The sequence below is a fragment of the Macrobrachium nipponense genome, chromosome 36 (assembly GCF_015104395.2).
Source record: "Macrobrachium nipponense isolate FS-2020 chromosome 36, ASM1510439v2, whole genome shotgun sequence".
Lineage (NCBI taxonomy): Eukaryota > Metazoa > Arthropoda > Malacostraca > Decapoda > Palaemonidae > Macrobrachium > Macrobrachium nipponense.
The window spans coordinates 48,238,316-48,261,540 of NC_087220.1; the positions used below are offsets into that span (position 1 = coordinate 48,238,316).

The 23,225-nt window shown below is 37.0% G+C and overlaps 1 protein-coding gene across 1 annotated transcript in view; it reads left to right on the forward strand.

The window, feature by feature from the left end:
* LOC135203608 (uncharacterized) overlaps positions 1-23,225 on the forward strand; it is a 29,701-nt gene continuing 6,476 nt past the window's right edge. The window contains exons 1-3 of the mRNA XM_064233430.1: positions 1-158; positions 7,127-7,424; positions 15,488-15,626. Coding sequence (XP_064089500.1) covers positions 7,351-7,424; positions 15,488-15,626 — 213 coding nt within the window. The 5' untranslated portion in view covers positions 1-158; positions 7,127-7,350. The remainder of the gene's footprint in view (positions 159-7,126; positions 7,425-15,487; positions 15,627-23,225) is intronic.

The following is a 23,225-nucleotide window of genomic DNA, read 5'->3' on the forward strand; positions in this document are numbered from 1 at the left end:
CAAGGTCAATGAAATGACAATCGGACGCGTTAATAGAAAACGGCCGTCAAAGAAAATGTTCCTTTTAGAACCATTCGATGTTTTGGTCATAGCAACAAAAGGTGTCCTGACTTCAGAACGCCTTTTTCTCTTCCTCGGGACTCATTCCTAAAATTCAAGTGAGTATTTCGTTAAGTTCAGTTATCAATTGACGATTAGGTAATGGCGTTTGGGTGTCTTGGTGTCGATTTAGGTAAATATGAGTTTGAGAAATGTGGGCAAGCTTTTCGTTGTAGACCTGACCATGGCGTACCGTAGGGCCACGACGGGATAATTTATCGAATTTTATACCCTCCAAGGGCATTCTGTGCCCCCACCTAGACGTACACATAGAATATGACGTAATCTTCACCTTAGATGTTTCTATGTACGTTAACCAAACTGAATTTGCGTAGGTCGACGAGGCTTACGGTACTCTGCCCCAGCGCAGGTGTCTTCTGAAGGACGACTGTGTCCGAGACGAATTCCGGTTTTCATTTTATTTTTTGTATTTCTTATTTGGGTGATGCAATCCCTTTGTTAGGTTGGAAGACTACGTGTTTTCGTAGCTGAGTCGGCCCTCGTGGTAAACACATAGGCTAGTCTTGGGTTAGACGTGACCCAGTGAAGGTAGGAGACATTGTGGCCTAGGCTAGCCAGTAGACCTTGGGTTTACTTTATACGGGAGTTGTGCCCAGTCCCCCCCCCCCCCATATTTTATGTAATGACAGTCTAAACAATTTAGAAAATTCAAATTTGGGTATTTCTACAAATGCAGTCCGCATGGACTGTAAGGAACGTAACCGCGGATACGATATCCACTACTAGGGATTGGGGGCCGTTTAATGTATTTCGTCGTGTTTAGTACTGGCCTCTGGGGGGTTTAATTAGAGTTGTCCGAATAATTATAATTTAAAATTCTTGTTCAGTAGGTAAAACTGCATAGAATAACCGCAACTGCCATAGTCTAGGCCGCCACGGATAAGTACCCAAGATCTACTCAAATTTGACTAGTTAGCCTATGGTTTTGTACAATTGACGAATTTTGTGTTAAAGAATATTAGGAGCCACCTGCAGGCCAGGCCAGTCGCCTATTGGGATACCCATGTATTTCCTTGCTTTTTAAATTTGGTATGTTCATCTCCTAGGTGCTGGTACCTAAACAAGGGACCAAATTTGTACTTAATTGGTAGTGCGCTGAATGACCTTGTAGGTCCCAGCGCTTGACGTTTGGCCTATCCTTTATTCCTTTCCTTCCTTAAACTGGTAATTGAAACTGAGTAAAGTGGTAGCAGTTTTTGGTATTTCTATATAAGCATTCCACATCGTTCATCCCCGCGAATACGAAAGCCACCAGGAATTGGGGCGTCAAATGTATTTCGCCATGTTGAGTACAAGGCTGTGCGGGTTAATTACAGTTGACCGAATAAATGGTACTTAGGGTAAAAAACCGCATGGTACAGGGGTGGACCATGTACGATCAATGTGTACAACCCCAAAAAAAGTACATTATAACGCGTCCTGACATCGGAGATGGGCATCAGATGTGACTTGTTGTTGGTGAGAGATGGAGCTAAAGACCTCTACTCCGGGGTCAGGACGCGTTATAATGTACTTTTCTTGGGGTTGTACACATTGATCGTACATGGTCCACCCCTGTACCATGCGGTTTTTTACCCTAAAATTCTTGTTCAGGATGTAAAACTGCATAGGAAAACCGCAGCTGCCATAGTCTAGGCTGCCACGAATAGTACCTAATATAGATCTACCCAAGTTTTTAGTTTTACCAAGGTTGTTTGGTTAGGCTAATCCAATAAACACTTATTTTAAGTGATGGGAACAGCTGACTGGACTACTGGATCCAGTTTTCACCAAGTGTGGCTCCACCCTCCAAAAAAGTACTTCAATGCATCCGGACACCGGATATGGACACTAGTCATGAGTTTTTGGTAGTGAGAGCAAGAGCTCGAGACCTCTACTAGGGGGAAACTCTGCAGTGGATCCCAGCCTTATTCACTTGATATTTAATTGGTGAAATAAGAACAGAATTACATCTTTAAGCATACCATTCAAAAGATTGAAGTTTCGTTAACATAATGTGATATGTGAAAGCGTTATACGAACTAAAATAGGCATGTGAGGTCTTCGTAAAATGTTTTCAAGGCAGTTTTTAAAAACAATATGGCGTCCACTGACCGAGGTGCCGTTCATAACCGCAAAGGATCCAACATTTTTCCCAGCCTTCTCGGCGCTCATTTGAACTGTTAGCATATGTAGGGGGAACAACCAACTCGACTAGCGAATCTAGTTTCCACTGTGTGGATCCACCCTCCGAAAAAGTACTTTAACACGTCCTGACACCGGAGATGGGCACTAGTCATGAGTTGGTGGTGGTGAGAGCAAGAGCTAGAGATCTCTACTACCCTTTCGAAGTATTGTCTCCAAAGTTATTAATTAAGGTCATTTTTTAAGATTAAACACAGGTTAATGAAAGTCTACCTCTATGCAGTGCTCACTCTATGCAGTGCTCACACCTCTGTGACTCATTCAAAATTTTTACTTAAACTCTGAATATTTAGAAGATTGACACCATCTCGATGTTTGCGGAGTCACTTGTGTCAATTAACTTCCCATTCTGTGTGCTAAATCCGTGTACTACTTGTACCTATAGACGCTGGGGTACTTCACAAAAATCTTAAACAATGACTTCCAATCATGACTTGTCCAAGGAAACTATGATTTTTTGGTAGAAGAAGCGTGCTCTAGATAATTATTTAAATAAATGGTTAAATGGCAGTATAAGGTCATGGATAATGGGTTTCCCCCTTACACAGCCATATTAAATAAAGACAGCCTAAAACCCTTTGTGTACTTACTTAGGTTGGAGGGTAAAGGTGAGCTGCCATCTTTAAGAATACATGGAGTCTATGATCCAATACTTTAAAATTTAATTAAAAATAGGCAAGAGCCAGTATCCAACAAACTGATCCTTTCGATGACCGTATTTAGGCAAGATTCTTCAAATCCTGCCACCGCTTCTCAATAGTATTAGTATGAGCTCCAATGTGCGGGTCCATAAAGTTCAAGGAGTGGTTGACTTTAAGGGGGCCGGCCGGCTAATGCCGTTTTTTAACGACAGGACTTTGACATTCATACCACTTAATAAGGTGACTTGGGACATCTCCAAACCGCATATGATTTTCGCCTCTGACCTTCGGTTTTGTGACGCCAGGGCAATTTATCCCAAAAATAACCATTTTTCAAATTCTATCTGCTCCTTTGATATTTAATATTAAGACCTGGGATTACTACCATATATAGACCTGATGTAGACCTCCAATCAAATGGAGAGTTTATTTTCTAAAAGTCAATTTTTTGCTAGATATGAATTTTTCAGTATGGTAAAAAAATAAACCCTATAAATCACGAGAAAAAAATTTATAAAAAAAGACGAAACAAAAATTGGAAAAAAGGGCTCTATTTGATTGTTCTATAATGTCTTTCTGAGTTATATACCAAATTCCAATGTTATAGCTTTAAAACTAAGTGAGGAGATAGATTTTGAAGGTCAATAAGTATAGTTTTGAGATACGGGCGTTCAAAGTTTTCCTTCGTATTTCTATAAAGACAATGTTAATAAATAATGATTATTATGAATGTATATTTCTTTTTTGCATATTAATAAACCAAAACTATTTTATTAATCATAATTTAATCATAAATGATAATCCCTTTACTCATATATCGTAGCCTGGGGCACTGCTTGAGGCAAGATGGGGCACTCCTTCCTACGTAACCCCCTCCCTCCCCTTCACTAACTCTGCTTATTACAGCAAATTTTCTTCTGTATGTTAGCGAGATGTTTTCCTTGTATTTTCCTCTTTGGCATGATGACATTCTTGCCAAAACAAAGATAAACAAACATAAATGCAAGAGAATGTCAGAAGTGAGACTCGAAGGTGTACTCTCTTTTTACAAAGACAATTTAATAAATCATGATTATTATGAATTACATATTCCATTTTGGATATTAAAAAACCAAAACTATGTTATTTATCATAAATGAAGATCTTTGCTCAACGATCGTAGCCTTGGGCACAGTGTGACGTGTGCTGTCAGGCAAGAAGGGGGCGTTCTAAGCAACCCTCCCCTCTCTCTTCACTAACTACGCGTATATTATGATATTCTGTAATAATAATTGAGCGATTTTTCTTCGTCTGTATGTTAGCGAGATGTTTTCCTTGTCTTTTCCTCATTGGCATGATGAATTTCTTGCCGAAACATACGTAAACATATGTAAAAGCAAGCGAATTTCACGAGGTGAAACTCGAACGTGTAACCTACTTGAAGTCTATGGTCCAACTGATTCATGATTGAACTAGACTAGATAATCGCTTATGTGAGCCACGGAATCTCTACAGATGCCATTTCTCACAATTTCTTTGCCAATAATTATCAAAATTTACGATAACAGAAGAAATATTGCATTTTCTTGTATGGATGAATGTTTTAGGCTTATTGATTTATGTTTACTAATTACCCTGTAACTACGAAAGTACGAGGAATTTTGACGAAATATTTCGTATACGTATTCTCAATTGCCATATGAAGCTCCATGAATTTTTTCATGACTGCATTTTTCGCCCTATACCACCATAGTATATAGGGGTTCCGGCCGGCCCCCTTAAATGAAGAAATCCCTCCTCATTTAAGCAATCGTATGCCTTACAACAGTCGGAAATTATGGTAGTGCCGGGCTCTATATAATCACACTCACTTTTAATAACGCCGTGATCTTGGCAGTGCTTTATTATTCTTCCGATGTTACCACAATAATGTAAAACAAAATCTTTATAATTTAAATAACAATTGAGACAAGAACTTGGAAGAAAATCCACAGAAATTGATGTTAAAGTAGATGGTAAATGAGAAACCGCACCAGAAGTTGAAGGTTCACACGCTTCCATGGCTCTCAAAAGACTGAAAAATTAGCGGTGAAAATTGTGTGAAAAGTGTTGGTGTTAGTTTCCTAGTAAAACTGTCACCTGATTGGGTATTCAAATTCAAGTGATTCTAGTTTTGTTAAAATGCTATTCCCAAGTAAAATGTGGATAACAATCATTGGTTAAAGACTATGACATTTGGGTGACGTCTTCATACGTAGAATACAGTCGATGATATAATAATGACATAATCCATGTTTTTAATGTAAAAATGAACTAACGAGAGCTCAGTCTGAAGAGGTATTTGAGTGTTATGAAGTCGAGGGACTTAGTTTTTTTCTGGTGGGTCTAATTTAATTTTGATTTTTAAACCACCTCTAGACCTAGCGCCGATTAGATTTATATATCAAACGAAACCTTGGACTTCCGTCTTTTTAGTGAAAGTACTTAAATTTGATAACTTGCTGGCGGAGCTATTGTATAGAATTACCGAGAAATTTATCATTATTGCATTACTGTGACAACTAGAATTCATGGAAACTGTTTGTAAATGGATTGGCGTATGTGTGAAGCTCCACTAGATTGGCAACGATGAGTCCTTTTGCCATCTGCTCGTATCCACTTTAAAAATATCTAATTTTTCGGGGTTAATGTGGTTGCAAAAAAGGGGTAATAGACATAAATTAAATAAATATTTTGAAGCAACCAAGTAAAGTTAAACTAAATAATGAGTGAAGTAAACAATGAAGGGAATAAAGCTTTGCACCTCATAAATTGTGTAGTAGTGTGCTGCCTGCAACTGTGTTTGTGGAGTGAGCGCTTAGGAACCAGGAACTGCTACATAGTTCAAGTACAATTTGAAGTGAATTAAGACATGTATAATTACAATCAAGCACTGTGGAGTTTCAGTTGTGATGGCTGTAAGGATAAAACCCCCGATTACAAGGTAAAAATGAATTTCAGTTCTAACCATGACCCCGGGAATAAGAAGTTAAATACTTTCACTAATATAGGCAACAATGTTGTTTTATTGTGCTGATTACAACTGCAATCTTGAGTGAGATCAATAAAAGTTTCATAGATATGCTAACCTTGTTCAAATGAGTGCTGAGGAGGCTGGGGAAAGATGTTGGATCATTTGCGATACAAACAGCACCTCAGTTGGTGGATGCCATATTGGATTTAAAAACTGCCTTGAAAACATATTTTACGAAGACATATATCGCATTATATTTATGAAACTTCAATATTTTGAATGGTATGCTTAAAGATGTAATTGTATTCTTTTCACCAATTAAATATAGAGTGAATAAGGCTGATCCACGTGATGGCGATGGATCCACTGCGGTGTTTCCCCTTAATGGGGTATTTTAATGGGTAATTTATTGCATAGTTGACGGGTAGGGAGAGGAACCGACAAAAATGAGTTTTAACGTTTGGATACCAATATGAAGTAATCTGTGTTAGTATGCTGAGTCTGGGTAGTTTGCAGAATATCTGGATCAGGCTCTTACACTGCCTGTCTTGGAATGGAAGCAAAGTTCAGGGCGGAAAGTCTCCTTTGGCCCGGTGAGGACGTGTCGCCCTTAGTTAAGTTAGGTAGGTAAGGTCTGGTCAGGTCAAGAGCCTAGTCCTGTTGTACACCTGCCCCCCACACCCCACCCAGAGTTCTCCTTTATTACTCACTCCAAAAGATGACAGATTTTGTTTGGGTTCCTGGCAATCTACATGGAGATATTGTTTAGTAATTAAATATTTTTGACTAAACCATGCAGAAAAGGGTGTAGGGTGGTAAATGACCAAACGGTGATATTCTGGCCACCTCTCTTGAAATGTGGTCACTTCCAGAAAAGTGCTTGAATTATGCTGTTATTTCATAATTTTGGAGAAAACGATTCAAGAGGAATGTAGAGGTCTTTTTGTGTTGCCAGGATGGGGCACAGCTCTTGACTGATGCTCATGGCAGCGAATTAAAGTAGTATTTTTTTTTTTTACAGGTAGAGCTCCAAATACAACTGGTTTTGGTTGAACTGTAAAATTGCGTTTAGTACATAATAGTTTGTCATTGTGTTTTGTGGCCTATTGTTTGGACTGTGTAATGTACATACATCATACAGTAATTAATTTCCATGAAATTACATATACTATTACTTTCTCTTCCACAGATTGATGATGATGATTATGGGCAGCCTTGCGTCTTTGTCCTTGCTTTATTGTTCGGACAAAATCGCACCAGTTTGAAGCGGGACTTAGTTCATTAGAATTTTTTTGTGTTATTTAAATTTTGTTTTGACACTTGTATAGTCTTATTTTTTGTCAATAGTTTTTAAAAGTTTTGGGGGGGTATCGTTGTTTTTACATATTGTGGGAAGGGATTTTTTTTTGAAGAATGGGCGACCAAGAACTTATCAAATCGGAGGATGCCTGTGCCATACCGAAGTGGGGGCCTAGTAGAGGATTGAGGTAGGTGGTGATAGATCTCGTGTTGTTTCAAGTAAACCTAAGGACTTTTGTAGTCATCCTATGTATAATATTTAGTATACGTATAGTATTATACAGTGAACCCCTGTTTTTGCAGACTTGCATATTCACTTCCTCCTTTACGGGTGTTGTTCGTGGGCAATTCACCTTTTCGCTGTATTTTTCTTTGGGAAATATCCACAAATTACTGTAATTTTCTTATCAATTTTATCATAAAATGCACTTTTTGTGATAAAATTATTAAAAAGATCCAAGTTTAAACATTTTTAGTGGGTTTTTCTTTTGTTTTAACTAACAAAATGGGCAGTTTTAAGCATTTTTATAGGGGTTTTAACTATTCGCAGATTCTAGCTGTTAGCGAGGGCAGGGTCTGGTATGCATCCGTTGTGAAAACGGGGTTTCCACTATATACTATTTAGTACTTGGCCTACACTGGCATGTTTCATGAAGTTGATCATGGTAGATAGGTAACTGCTCTTGTAGCATGCTGAGCAAGTATACATGGTTTTCTGGTTGGTCTGGTGCCAACTTCTTTCATAACCTATCATAATTAAATTTGCATGAATCTACCAGTAAATTTTAACGCCATTCATTGGAGAAATACATTGCTAATAATCGTGTGTGGTAAATTTATAATTCTGGCCCATTATATCGGTAAGATTTTGTTTGAGGAAAGGGCTCTTAAGATAATTTTTGTAATCCTTTCCCATACTTTTGTTTACTAATGCTATGGTTTTTATTTTATTGTTGAAAGTGGCTGATTGTGAATGTATGATGAAAGATATTGATTATGGACCCACCATCACAATCTTCTGCTGTACAAATTTAGGCCTGTGTGCCCTCTGTGTAACTACAGTAATAAGTTAGACCAAAACTTAGCCCCTTATGAATGGAAGAGGAGAGAGAAAAATATTCTTCACCCAAAAATTTATTGTGGAAAAAAAAAATCTGCTGGAACTATTTTCCATGTTTCGAGCCTCTGCCCTTGAAAAAAGAAGTGATTATTATTTATTTATTTTTTTAAATATTTTCAAAGGTTTTTGTTCCAGAATGCATGAAGGTCTGTGTAACATTATTGATGTGGTAGTTTGCATTCAAAACCAAAATTAGATAATTGGCTTGGGAACCCATCACTTGCATGTCCTAGGTACAAGAATGTCATTTCATTTTCCTTTAGTGACCACTTTTAAGGGGAGGAGAGAACTAGTTGTCTGTAGGATGAGAGCAAACTTCTGCTGTTCAGCATATTGATGAAGCACTAATCTCTAGTCAGAAGGAAAGTGCCTGTGATCCAATGTCATCTTTTAAGAGGTTATAAAGAGTTGGTTGAATTATAACTTGGCCAAGAAATAGAAAGGACTAAAGCCCCTGGCTCTGGAAGTATAGGGAACTTGATGAACTGGTAACAGGAGTGAAGTGTAGGCATTTTCAAGGATGCCTGGACTCATTGTAATGCACTGGCAGGTAGGAACTTAAGCAGCGGCTTGAAGGTCATTTTCACTCTCCTAATACGATAAAAGTTCCTGTTCTCATTTGGACGGTTCCTTTACATAAGGATGGATAGTTTAGTCTTTATTATAAACTTGCGTTAAAGATTGCAGTGAAATACTAGCCAAAATCTCCTGAGCTAATTAAGGTAAATATGTACATATTGTAAAAATGTTTGTTGTGTATTGATTCCTTGAAATATGTTATTGATTCAAAGACCCGTAGACTTGGTGGAAATGAAGAGGAACTGGTAATACTTGTTAATACAGTAGTATGTATCTTGATTCTTAGAAATTTTTATTTTAGTCTATGGGTGTTTTTTTATGATTTTTTTTTTTTTCTTAAGCTTTCAAAACACATGTTTGGTGTAAGACCCTAGGTGAATTAGTGTTTCATAATTACATTATCCATTTAAATCCTTTAGAGTGATTAGGTGGTGTTGCTACAAATCACATAAGAAATACCAGAACAATAGTTTTAATCTTTGGAATACTGAAGTTTGATTTTGTAACAAACAACAAAAACTAATTTACCAAATAACCGCCTATGGGATTTAGATTTTAGCTATTACTGTTTCATACAAAAATTCAGACTCAGTAGAGTTTGTTGATTTTTAGTTTCAAGAATCTTGAGACCAGTAAAAATATTTTTACTTGAGGCAGTTTCTTTTGAGAAGTCTGTCGGATATGTGCCCATATAAACAAAATTCCTCCAGTGATAAGTTATCTTGAGGACAAATTCTCATACTTCCTTCTGGAGGAAGGATGAATGAGAATTTGGAGATATTAATCCTAGTCACAGGATGATGTGGGGTTGTATGTTAGGAAAAAGATAAATTTAATTTGTCAATTTTGGTTTGTGCAATAAATTCAAATAGATGTAGAGGGGATAAATGGAGTTTTTTGATATTTGTGATTCTACTGTTTTTATTTTGTGGTCAGGTGATGTAAGACTGTTCTTTGACCTTGAAAGAGTACAGAACAATTCTGAGTTGTGTTTGATTACATTTGTCTTACTGGAGGGAATGTCAGAATTGTCAATTTATACCATGAAGTAAGATCCCAGGAATGAGAGTTTCAATCTCATTTTGGGATGATGACAAAACTTAAGTGGAAGGATGTACTTAATAGACAAAAGATTGTTTCCTAGGTTTAATGATGTTTATTGCTGGAGGATAAGACTTGTGTAAAGTAATTAATTTTTATTGAAGTGTCTTGCTGAACAATTATACAGCCGTGATTTCTACGAGCGGAAATCACGGCTGTATAATTGTTCGGTAAGTATTCAATAAAACTTCATTTTACTAATGAAAACTTCATTTTGTAATTCACTGCATTTTATTTTATTTTATTTAATTTAATTTTTTTATTTTTCTCAAAAAAACAAAGCTTAGGCAATGGATGAATGACAGAGTTGCATATACTACATATGTTTGTTCTTCAGCAATGTAGAAGTTTTGTAGCAGATGTGGTCAACTTTCTCATATTTTTAACCATGTGAGATTCCAATGATGTACATATGTATTTGTGTAGCGAACGAGTATGTGTGAACAATGTTAGTGTTTGGAAAGATTTGTGTGGAACTAAAGTTATCTTGGATGAAAGAGTATTAAAGAGCCTTATCTATCTTAACATAGGAACCTTATTTCACTAATTATTGAATGGTAATGGATACTTCAGAAAAAAGGGCTGACATGCATACTTAACTAATAATACGTACATATAACGTGTATAGGTAACAACTTTACTCTACCTTTATAAAGCTAGCACATGAATCTGGCTTTCACTTAGAATGGAAAGGTTTTGCAAGGTTTTAGTTAAGGGTTTGCAGAATTACTTTAATTTGTTTATTAGGAATGCTTAAGCTTGCTTTCCCTTGCTCCTTAAAATTTTTTGGACAAACTCATAGTAAGGTTTTTCTTCCATAAGATTAAAGTCCCTCCTCATAGTATGATACTTCAAGTTATAACTAGGTGTAGAATTTATAATAAATACAGTAATATTTATGTGGTAGCCACAGACTTCTTATTCAGTCTTAATAGTAGGGACTTGTTTTATATGGTATGTAAAGCTTTTAAAGGTTGGGCAGGTCATATAAGGGGATGTTTGAATGGTCAGGTTAAATTTTGGAAAATGTTGCATGCTCCCTCCTCTTGCCTGCTGTGTCTTAATTTCCTCAAACTTGACTTAACCACTGTGGCTGTTAAAAGATTTCATGGTTTAGAGATTTTGAGCATTGGTTCAAACCAAGATGGTGGTTTCATACATTCATAGGTGTGAAATAAGCACATCTAGACTATTATTGTAGATTTTTGGGGTCAAGGCCTGTACTATATGTATGGAGATAACAAATTTGTATATATTAATAAAGGTATAAGCCACGAAGGAAAGATAAACAATGGAGTTTCTGCAAGATCTTTCGACTCAACGTCCTTTACTTAGCAGACAAACTGACTTATATGAGAAATTCAGAGTACAGGAAAGGTCGTATAAGTGACAGATAGGGATTATAAGGAGATAAGTACCTAGAATCCAACACCTGGAGAATGAGTAATCTTTCCAAACAAGCATAAACATGGGTACAGTTTAAGAACAAAAAGATTAAGTCCAACTGCTCAGACACAGGGACAAGACAATTAAAGGATTATACAGGGCGGCAGCTGACCACATTCATATCTTTGGTAAACAAAAACTTGACCTGATCTCGGTCATTTGTGGGTTCGGGATATGAAGGAAAAACAGGAGAGAGAGAAGTTCACGTGCATGCAATGTAAGACATGCAAATATGATAATCGAGGGAACGCTTAACGCAGATGTATTCTTCTTAGCTACACCGGTGGCCTTTAACTGTAATTATTACGTTAACCATGCTAGTGCACAAACGGACAGCAGGTTAGACTGTTATTGACACTCATGGTGACATAAGTCTTTGTGTGGCGGGACTGAGGGCACTGACTGGGCACTCTGCTGTATGGGACCAGCTAACGAACTGGTAGTGCGGCCTGTTTCAAATGCCCCCTTTCACATGGCATCATATGCAAGAAGCTGATTGGTTATTCTGGCTCCTTAGACACAAGGGCCAATCAAGAAGGGATATAGAGATGCGTGGCGCTCTTTTGAACTGCCTAAGCCACGCCAACTTGTAACGTCTTTGGCGGCTGACTTGTTTTGTTACACATACACACAGTATCACTTATAACGGTTTCACGGGACTTCAGACTATCACGGAAAAGGCATATTCAAACTGTATTGAATCGGCTCAAACTTATTCACAAAACATATTAAACATACATATACAAGGAAAATATCTCTAAGGCAACTAATTTGTGATTAAGTCTGTAATTATATCTTGGACGTCATTCTTAAACATGTTACAAATACTACTACGTACAAGGGTTAGATTCTAGGGACTGATCTCCTTATAATACCTATCTGTCACTTATATGACCTTTCCTGTATGTATTTTGAATTTCTCGTGTAAGTCAGTTTGTCTGCTAAGTAAAGGACATTGAGTTGAAAGATCTTGCAGAAACTCCGTTGTTTGTCTTTCCTTCTTGGCTTAAACCTTTGTATGGATTTATCATGTTCCAAGCTTTCGTGATTCAGTTATACATTGTATGTACTATGTATAGTGTGAAAGTGTACTTTAACCTGTTGATAGTGCACTGTCGAGGTTAGTTTGCCAAGGGTACTCTCTGCAAGAGGAGAGATTTATTTTCTGATCAGCAGACATTTTTTATTTATTTTTTCTGCTGTCTTAGAATTTATTTTTTCTTTTTTACGTAATGTATGTAGGAGGTACAGTAAATATTGTAATTGACTGAAAAGTCTTAAAATAGTATTGGAGATAAAGTAAATATCTTAAATGATTGAAAGGTGTATAGGTAGTCTATTATAAGATAGAGATTATATGGGTTACTGTTGAATTATATACCTACCTAATTACTGTTAGCTGTGGGATAACCTGAGTACAGTATTAAAGAGCTGGCGATACCAGAGGGTCTTTGTTCTTGACCAAATTTTGTTACTTGCCAGAAGGCCTGATCTATTTTTATATAATGATTTAGCTTTCAGTTACAGTAAATAATTTGCGGAGATCATAGTTTTTATCCAAACTTGAGTTTTGGAGTTGTAAAATTGTAAGGTGTTTTTTTTATAAGTCTTAATTCATGTAAACCTTTATATTGATTTGAGCAATTTAAACTATTGGTTGATAAGGTGGTTTGCAAGTAGGGAAGTAATCTTTACGTACATAGTTTTAATCAGCTGGATAATCTTAACTGTGGCACTTCAGTGATTCATTAGAATTCCATAGATCAGTATTAGAATGTATATTCTTGTTAAGGTAGTGAATGAATAATTAGTCTTTTATTAATCTATGAGGACTTTATTGGTGTAGAGAAGGCTAACTTTTACATTGAAAAATCATACTGTAAAATTATGGGTGGGAATTTGTGTTGTACTCCGTGTTATTCACAAAAAGCCAGTAACTCTTATGACTGATCAAGAATGTTTACTTATTTTTTCTTGTAAACTATATGGACATTTTAGAGAATGAAGATGTAGTTGATAACAAAATGCATATTTATAAAAATGGATTTTTTTATGTTAGCATCATATTTTCTATTAACTGGGTACAGTTGATGACTATTACAGATTTGTAAATCAAACTTATACTGTATATAGATATTAGTTAGTATAGAGGAAGAATGTCTCAAGGAATTTATTTGTCCAAATGTAGAGTTTTGAAGTTTGTGAATTTAAAGATAAGAAGTAGTAGTTAAAACTGTTCTTGAACCAATGCAAGCTTTTATATTTTAAATGTGCTTTATCTTTTATTTTGGTGGAAAAGACCTTAAGAATTTTGAGGACTACCACTTGTGGTCAGGGGAAAATTACCAATATGAACATTGCAAGTAAATGCCCTGTCTTATGAGATCACTTGATTGGTAGAAAGTGATCCACTTGTGACCACTTTTCTTGTGTATTAGTTATTGAAATTGGAAAGTTTGTTTCACCCATAAATGATTTGCTAAGGTTTTGAGAAAAGGAACAGCTTGAAGGAAACCTGCATTACTGATTGTAGTTGCCTTTACTGCTGCAGTCCAACCTCTTAAACCTGGAAACCTTAGAACCAGGCCACTGCCGGACCACAGAAAATCCCGGAATATAGATTTAAAAAATTAAGCCCATAGGTAAACATAGTCTCGCAAGGTAATTCCACATACAAGTAGCCTAGTATCCGACTTGGCCTACTACTTGGTTAAGTTCTGATGATGCTTTTTATCATCTTAATACAAATACTTTTCAACTTCATAATTTTATTACTTCATACAGTATAATTTAACAAAAATCATGTACTTTTAACGCATTTATCCTACATTGCCTAGTTAACAACTTTAGCCTACATTCCTGAGCTAGCCTAATTGAAGTAAACTACAGTACTAAGGTGCTAAATTTCATATCTTTGTAATTATCACTATTAGTTTCTTCGTCATGTATTTTGATTGTAGAGGGCAGCGAGATTGGGAAAATAGTGAATGAATTTTGGTGATCCAAGCATTTGAATGTTGCCATCAAAACTAAAAGCACACGGCATCACGGTCATCAGTTGGTGTTGAGGAAAATGAACACTAAACTACTCTATAATGAAATAAACATTTTCTAGCATAGTTAAAGATTTATGCTTGCACTTACCTCCAGCATCATCTGATCTCATGGGTGGCGGCATATTGAATAGGTAAATACAGTTACATGAAGAAAATTATGAAAAAATGTATCCCCCATGTCTTTCAAACACCCACACAGTAAGGAATCTGTGCTTTGCCAAATATCTCATTGTTTTAATTAAAAGTTTTGTTGATTTGGTAGAGCCTTCTCAAGTGGAGTACGTATTTGAAAAAATATATTAGTTTAAAATTGATACCAAAAACATATCTGACTTCACATATTTTCATTGCTAACAACTAGTATTTTCATAAAAGCAAAGGAAGTACGGTATAATTTTTTGCTGTCTTGAAAATTTAAACAATACATGGCGCCACCCAGGTTGGCGGCGCAACTAACTTATGGCGGCTGATTCAAAATAAATTCGCCGATTCAAAATAAAGCCAAACCACGGGAGTGCCCGGATCACAGAATGCAGGTTTTAAAAGTTTCAACTGTATAGCCACTTCCTAGCTGGTTGTCTTACTCTGCGAGGTCAGTTTTCGCTTTGTTTGAGAGTTAAAGCAGATGTAAAATATGAGCTTGTATGTTGTGAAGCATCAAAGTTTGGAAAGTTTTAGTTAATGAATAACGCCTCCTCCCCTCCTTGTGTTTTCCCTCCCAATTTGTCTTCTCAGCTTTACATTCAAGAATTCTCTCTCTCTCTCTCTCTCTCTCTCTCTCTCTCTCGTCTGCTGCGTCTCTCTCTCTCCTCTCTCTCTCTGTTAGTGATTAGTTTGTAATTTTAGAAATTTCTTGTAAAAGGTTGCCTGGCACTGCTCATGCATTAGTCTATAGGTAGTGTATGGCTGTGAAGTACAACTTACTCTCCTGTCATTTGGCTCATGGCAGGTACGAGGTTGATGACTTCATTGTATCGCCCCCATCCAATGAGGACGGGGGCTTCTTCCATCTACGCTATGGACAACGCTCTAAACCCAGAGCATCTACATATGACCGTATCAACCAGGAACTGGCCATGACAATAGAGGTGTGTGCATGTGTGCACATTTTTTTTTTTTTTCCACTTTGTAAAGGCTTATCACTACCCTGGGTCTTTAGCATCCTGCATTATCATAGATAGTTCTGCATCCTTTTGAACATGTTTGCTGTACAGATTGAAGGCTTGAACTGTTTTTGAATAGGGTGTTGTCCTCTGTTGATGTGGGGATGGTATAAACTGTCATTGTTTGAATAGTACTGTAACACTAATATATAATAGTGAGACATAGCATAATGCAGATGTATGAACTTTTTCATTACTAGTTCTGTATAGTCCTGTGTTGTTCATTTTTGCTTTGCCACCTATTATAGGAGAAGGTTAGGCAAGCTAATTCTATGACACTGGTAAATCTTTAAAGCAAAAAAAATTAAAAATTTTAACATCTTGAGGTCAAAGTTTTAAGGGCAAGGACAGCTAACCCCAAAGGACTTAACCTCTTATGAACTTTTACCTGAAGTAGGATAGGCACACTTTTTAACACATTTTTTTTTTTGCGCAGCCAAACTGAAGTGTTTAATAAAAATAGTAGGTGTTGTCATACTTAGCTTCGTGTTTTTGTTATCAAGGCAGACTAAGAATGTATGGAAAGTAAAGCATCAGTAATACCAGAAAGGTGAGGGTTGTCCTAGATGCAAGGTATATCCCCACTTTCTCACCTTGCTAATATGTTTCTGTGTTTAAATGATAGTATATGTTAAGTTCATAACTGTAGCTATCTGGAAGTGTATGCAGTTTGGCCTTTGGTGGGAGGTAGGTTAGAAGAAGAGCTAAACTCTCTTAAGTTGGTTTTTAGGGCTTCCCTTCTCTATACTGTAAGGTTATTCTTAAATCTTCAATTTTTTCTTTCCTCTTCCTTTGTTATTCTTATACTACAGGTCATTTTCTTTTGTTTATAATAATGAAGGTTAATTTTTTTATTCGCAATAAGTTTGACTACATGCTGGAAAGGAAAGCTGGCCTTGAGGTACTCCACTAAGACTATACTAGTTGTCAAGGTAGGCCGTAGAAATCCTAGCATTCCTTTTCTCTCTTTCTGCTGAGAAAGACATTAAATCCTTATTGGTCATTCATTTATCAAAGGAGAATAAACCAAATGCAGGTGGTTTTGCAGATTTGGCAACCAGAAATTGATGGCCTGTTTAGTCTTAGGATAAGGGATTGGCCTGAATTAACGTTATCTTTTCATGCATGGACTTTTGCTGGTAAATCTTCCAATAGAATTTTTGATTTTAGTACCCTTCATAATTATTACAGCATAAAAAATTTTTGGAGTCTATCCACTTAAATTTTTACCCAGGCATCTCTTAAAGAATGCCTTGATCAAAGACACTCAAGTTCTTATCCACATGCAACTGCCATCTTTAAAGTTTGCTAAGCCAGATTGCCCTAGTAATGAGTTTCAGAAGTCTTATTCTTACTGTTCTTGTTTTCATAAATTTTTGTTTTTGGGGCAGGGAAAACTTGGTCCAAAGATGCCATTTCCCTGGTTCTTTACAGGCTCTTGACTCTAAGAATTCCAGGGATAGTAAATTATTTCTGGTTGTTGAAAACCTTGATGTAATATCTCATTGGGGTTTGTTTGAAAACCTTGAGTTTTAGTTTTCTCAATGCTGGTGGTTTGAAAATCTTGAGATTTAGTTTCTCATTGCTTGTCTGAGACCTACCTAATATTATGAGGAATAATAATCTGTCCAGTTTAATGAGTGTCAGTAGTTTTTCCTGTCTGTTTAATGAGCACCTGTGTTGATGCCAGGGTGGAGCATAAGAATTTTACTGGCAGGATGGCGAAGGTGGGTATTCAGCTTCTGCAGGACTGGACATAGTTCCTAGTTTTAATGGTTTACACTGCTGCAAGGTTTACACTACTGGAACTGCAGGAGTTTTCTTGCATAAATTTTTGGTCTGCCAGTCGAATACAGTAGTGGCTGTCCTATTATGAATTATTTTTTTCCCCACAAAATTTTTCTTTTGGTTTAGAAAGTTTCCTAGAAATTTTGTGATTTCTGTAGGTTAAGTTCATGTAGCTCATTTTGTGCTAAAGATTTGGAACTGAAGTTTAAGTTACTGGCAGATTGTGTAATATGTTGTATATATTGTACAGCAATTCGTCTACATATAGATTATTTTTAGCTTTTCGTAATTAACGACAATGCAGTACAGTACTACCCTCTTTAATATTTAGTTTTTGCAATTTTACAAGCCTTTTAGTAATTTGTTCAATTCAAACATTGAATGACTGTTAAGGTGTGGGAGTAGTTTTCATTTACCTGTTATGTTAAAAGAATTAAAATGTGGACTGTTAACTAGTTTGGTGAAAGTAATTGGGTTAATGCTTTGCTTTGTACCTTGAAATGTTGATGCAATAATCATATTGCCTGCATATCATTGTGTTAGGGTATGCAGTAGCATGAGTAGAAAGTGTTGTGTTATTTTGCCACCTCCCAGTGGTATTCTCTTATGTTTATTTGGTGAGAACAAAGGTTTTTAATTGTAATTTGTATTATTCAAGATATGGTAAAAAATAATCTTTATTACAAATATAACTGAGACCACTGAGTAAGGTATTGATATGTTTGAGAGTTAGAGAAAATTATGCTTTTGTGTGCTGATGACTAGCCAATTGTATTGGAGCAAAATGTACTGCAATCAAGTCCTTGTAGAAACTTGCCATTTTGTTTGTATTATCCAGTATTGGTACTTCAGCTCTGTTGAGAAAGTTCATTCTCATTAGGAAAGCTTTAAGTTGCAATTTGTAATTTTGTGGAACACATGAAGAAGATTGGTGGAATAGCATTTGGTTAAATGAAAAGAAGCATAATGGATATAATTCTTGATGTTTTGATATTTGATTTTAAGAGATGAGATATAAATGTTTTACGTAAGAAGTATAATGTTTAGATTAGCCTATGCAAGGGAAGATATTAGTGTAAAGTAGCAGAGGCTGTTCATTTAGACTTCACAAAAAATCTTTAGCCAAGATAGAATATTGTGCTGTAGTGGTGTTTTACTAGCTCCACTCGTTGACAGTTGAAATGCACAAGTGGGCGATTGACAACTGAGGAGCTCTTGGCCAGATACATTCCGGGCAAGAGGGATGTGGTAGCAGACAAACTTAAGTCGGAGTCAAGTTCTAGATGCGGAGTGGTGTCTGCATCAGGACATAGTGGACAGGCTATTTCACCTGTGGGGAAGAAGAGGCTATTTCACCTGTGGGGAAGAAGAGTGCCTCAGTGGTGTGGTTGGTATGGTGTTTGCTTCCCACCTCAGTGGTCGCGGTTTCGATTCTCGGCCATTCCATTGAGGAGTGAGAGCTGTGTATTTCTGGTGTAGAAGTTCACTCTCGACGCGGTTCGGAAGTCACGTAAAGCCGTTGGTCCCGTTGCTGAATAACCACTGGTTCCATGCAACGTAAAAACACCATACAAACAAACAAACCTGTGGGGAAGACCCTTGTTAGACCTTGTTGCCACCCACTTCAGCAGGAAGCTGGAGGTCTACTTCTTGGTGGTCTTGGTCCCTTTGCTTTGATGGAGGATACTCTACAGCACCTTTGGAACAATCTGGGGGGTGTACGCCTTTCCTCCGTTCTGCTTGATCTGTCAGGTTTTGAACAGAGTAGTGAGTTCCAGGAATCTCTGGATGACCTTGGTGCTGCCTCTATGGCCCCAGGCGGAGTGGTTCCTAGACCTTCTGTATCTTATGTCAGCAGTTCCAAGAGAAATTCCCCCTTAGCACAACCTTCTTTTGCCAACCTCGTGTGGAGAGGTCCCACAAGTCAGTAGGGTCCCTATCGCTTCACAGCTTGAGACTGTCTATCTCTTACGAGAGAGGCTTTTCTTGCAGTGCAGCAGGTCAGATGTCGGCTACATTAGGGGGTCTTTGTTAGCGGTTTGCCAGGGCAAGTGGGCTGTCTACTGTCATTGGTGTTGTTGACAGGGTTTTTCCCCACTCGGAACTTCTGTTCAGCGGATAGCAGATTTTAAAATTTTCTCAGAAGTGAGAAAGGTCCTTCTGTCTGCTGTCAAAGGCTACAAGGCTGCCTTGGGGTTGGTTCTACTGAAAGGCATGGACATCACTTCATCCTGGGAAATCTGTTGTTCAGGAATTTTGAACAATCCTGTTCACCAAGAGAACTCTGAACTCCTACGTTGGATCTTACCCTGGTCCTGATTAGTCTCATTCGAGCTCCGTTTAAACCATACGTAGGTCGTCAGACCAGGAACTGATAATCTAAAGACAGTTTTCCTGTTGGCCTTCTCTTCCTTGAAGAGAGTTGGAGAGCTTCATGCCAGAGTTATGTTAAACACACACACGGTTAGGCATCTATGACCTTCGAATTTGTCCTGGAGTTCATGGCTAAGACTCGAAGCCTTGTTGTCGATTCCCTCCCTGAATGAGTTTGTTGTCAGTGATCCGCAGGAGTTATTGCTTTGTCCATCAGAGCTCTGCGTTGCTATCTGAAAAGGACTCGTCATCTAAGGCATAGGTGTCGTAGACGTTTTTTGGATCCTGTGCATGCAAGAGCACATGATATCAGAGGAATGAGTTGCTCTCTGGCTTTTAAGAACTACTTGTCAATTCATAGGATTTTGAACGTTGGTTCCTGGCTTTGGCAGACCACTTTCACTTTCACCTGAAGGACATTGCCCACAGGTCCTTGGACACTCTCTCTCTCTCTCTCTCTCTCTCTCTCTCTCTCTCTCTCCTCTGTCTTCTCTCTCTCTCTCTTCTCTCTCTCTCTCTCTCTCTCTTCTCTCTCTCGCTCTCTCTCTCTCTCTCTCTCTCTCTCTCTCCTTGTGTAGCTCATCCAGTGCTCCTGGCAGGACAGTTTGTATCTTACCTAAAATGATTGTCTCCTTCCTATGGGTGGGTTTAAGAGTACACACATCATACTATGGAACTGGTCTGATATAGGTGACAGCGGTGGTCATACTGGTACATTTATTTGGTTTGTATGCCATACAATAGACAAATTTGCTTCTCTGCAGCATTTACTCCTCTCTCTAGCAAGGGGGGGAAGAAGTGTTGACAAACACTTTATGGCCTACATGATTTGTTGCTTGAACAGATGGAGTTACTCTCTATCTTCCTTGAATACAGGGAGGGATCTGGACATGCCTCACTGTGTTTAATCCCAGCGGGTTGAGTTTTCTGATAGAACTCTTAACTTCTAGGAAGGGTGGTCAGGTGGGCTGAACCCTCGGTCCTTTCAGGATTTTTGTACCTCCCTCCAAGTGTGAGTGTCCTATTGTTAAGACTGAAGGTTTGTTCTGCGCATGAACAAATGACAAATTTTTAATAAATTGTATTTTTCATAGCTAAAGAACCTGAGGTTTTAACATTGATTGCCCACCTCTAGCTGCCCCTTTGTGACATCCTGGGTTGGTTGGAAGAAAGCCTGATGCATCAAGAGGTTTCAAGCGTGGTCGGTGACTACTTTCCACCTTGCATACGCATGAGTTGTCAGATGCCATAGATTCCTTGCATTACAATCAGAGTGTTTTTAACCGGTTTCCAGCTGGCACTAGAAGATTTATCTTACTGTTTAGACCTCAGTTTTGTCAGTAATGAAAAATACAGATTGAAAGTTTGTCATATTCTTTAGGAGACTGTTGAGAAAGTGGCCAGCCCAGTATTGCCTATGATTTTCAAAATCCTTTGGGCCAAATTGCTCAGAAAACGTTTGACAAACCACTATGTTCGTAGAGTGGAGCATAATGGTATGGTAGCAAGATATAATTTTTTGAAGTTTTCTCATGATTCTTTAGTCATTGCTTGTTTATGGTATATGATGGGCAATTTTTTTTCCCACTACTTGCAATATACATATTCCTAGATTTATTCAAGATGGTAGGTGCAGTCATAAAATTTATGTAAAACTGCTGCATTACATAGTCTTTAAAGATAAATTAAATGAAAATCACAGGAAAAGGTCCGGTGTAATTATCTTTAGTATGAAAAGTGAACATATAAGCAGGAGTGACTAGCATATCCCTTTAAAGAATGATGGTATTACTTCACTATGTTGGACATGTATGTATTTTTGAGTATTGGGACAGGAAGCCTTTTGGAAATTAGTTTCCAGTAGTGTGGTTATTGGTGGATACGCTCTCCATTCTTTTATTCATATATTAGTTAAGTTTTAGAATTGGGGTTTTAAGAAAAAGGTATGCTATGCAGACTGAGTTTTTAGATACGTACTATCAGCCTCTAGTAAAAGTAGATAAAGCAGATTTTTCTGCTAGTTTTGAATCTCAAGATGTTAAAATGTTTAAATGTGGAATTTTTAACCATGCTAACCAGCACTTAACTTACTGAACGGTTTTAGTGTTTTCTTGGCAGAGTTATCTTTACCGTCCTTTTTAACTGTGCTTTTCAGGTTTTTGCTTAGGTTTGGATTTCTTTTGTAACTTTCAACATACAATATAATTTTTAAACTGAATTTAGTCCCCTGAACTGGCCTTTATTTATGTATCTCTAGCAAATTTTTAGCTCAACAGTGGACTAGTAAGTTTTCCTTGTGTAATTTTCAGTTGTATATTTTTGTCCTTGATAGTGTTTTCAAGTTTGTATGCACACTTTAGTTTTGACAAGACTTAATATTGTTACTGTTTATACCCTATTGTTACCATTTATATGCTAACATCATTTAGTTATTCTTAGTGTTATCTTAGTCTTGAGGTGGATTAGTGGTTTGCAGGTGCAATTACTCCCTTTTTAAAATTTTATTTCACTCTGGAAATATGCATGGGCCGTGATGAAGTAGTATTTGTAATCAAAGCTTTTGAACAAATAATTTTTCCAGCATGAGAAGGTGATCATTGTAGCATAGTAACATGGAAAAATGGAGTATTTCTTTATATTTGGTTGTTAACTTTGAAGTTTTCCTCTATTACAAATTTTGCACAAGACTTTGCATGAATAGCACCTGTAGATGGTGGATTTGATTAATTTGCAATTTTAGTTTTTTAAATTTTGTTGCTTAGCACGGTGAACAGGATATTAGTTCTGAAGGTGGTAGCTGGTACTATCCTTACCCTTAAAAGCTCTCTTGAAGTGAAACAAAAATAATGAAGGTGGTTTTCATTTAGTGTATTTGTTGGAATAAGGTAATGCAACACTTTGTTCTGTCCTTTAATGCAACATTTTTGAAAATTTGTTCTATTTTTTACTGACATTTGCTGCCTATTTTTTACTGACATTTGCTACCAGGCTTTCACTGAAAATTTTTTCTATATATTAAGGGTAGTTTCTTGTATGTATAATAATGCTTAACATATGGGTTTGGAGTACATTCTTTATACCTCTGTGGATTATAACTGTACAATAGGTCATTATTATTATTATTTCGGTAGGTGAAACCTATTCATGTGATGATGACTTGTTGAAAGGTGTGATCGTCACTATTTTTATTTTTATCAATTTTATACTTTTCTAGATGAAAAGTATATGCAGGGATTTCTAGATGAAGAGTATACGTAGGTGGTGAATTTGCCTGGTAAATAGTTTGTGAAAGTTTCTTGTTTAATTGTAATAAGCCTCTATTATTTATTTGATTGGATTACAATGTGTATTGGAACAGAGAAG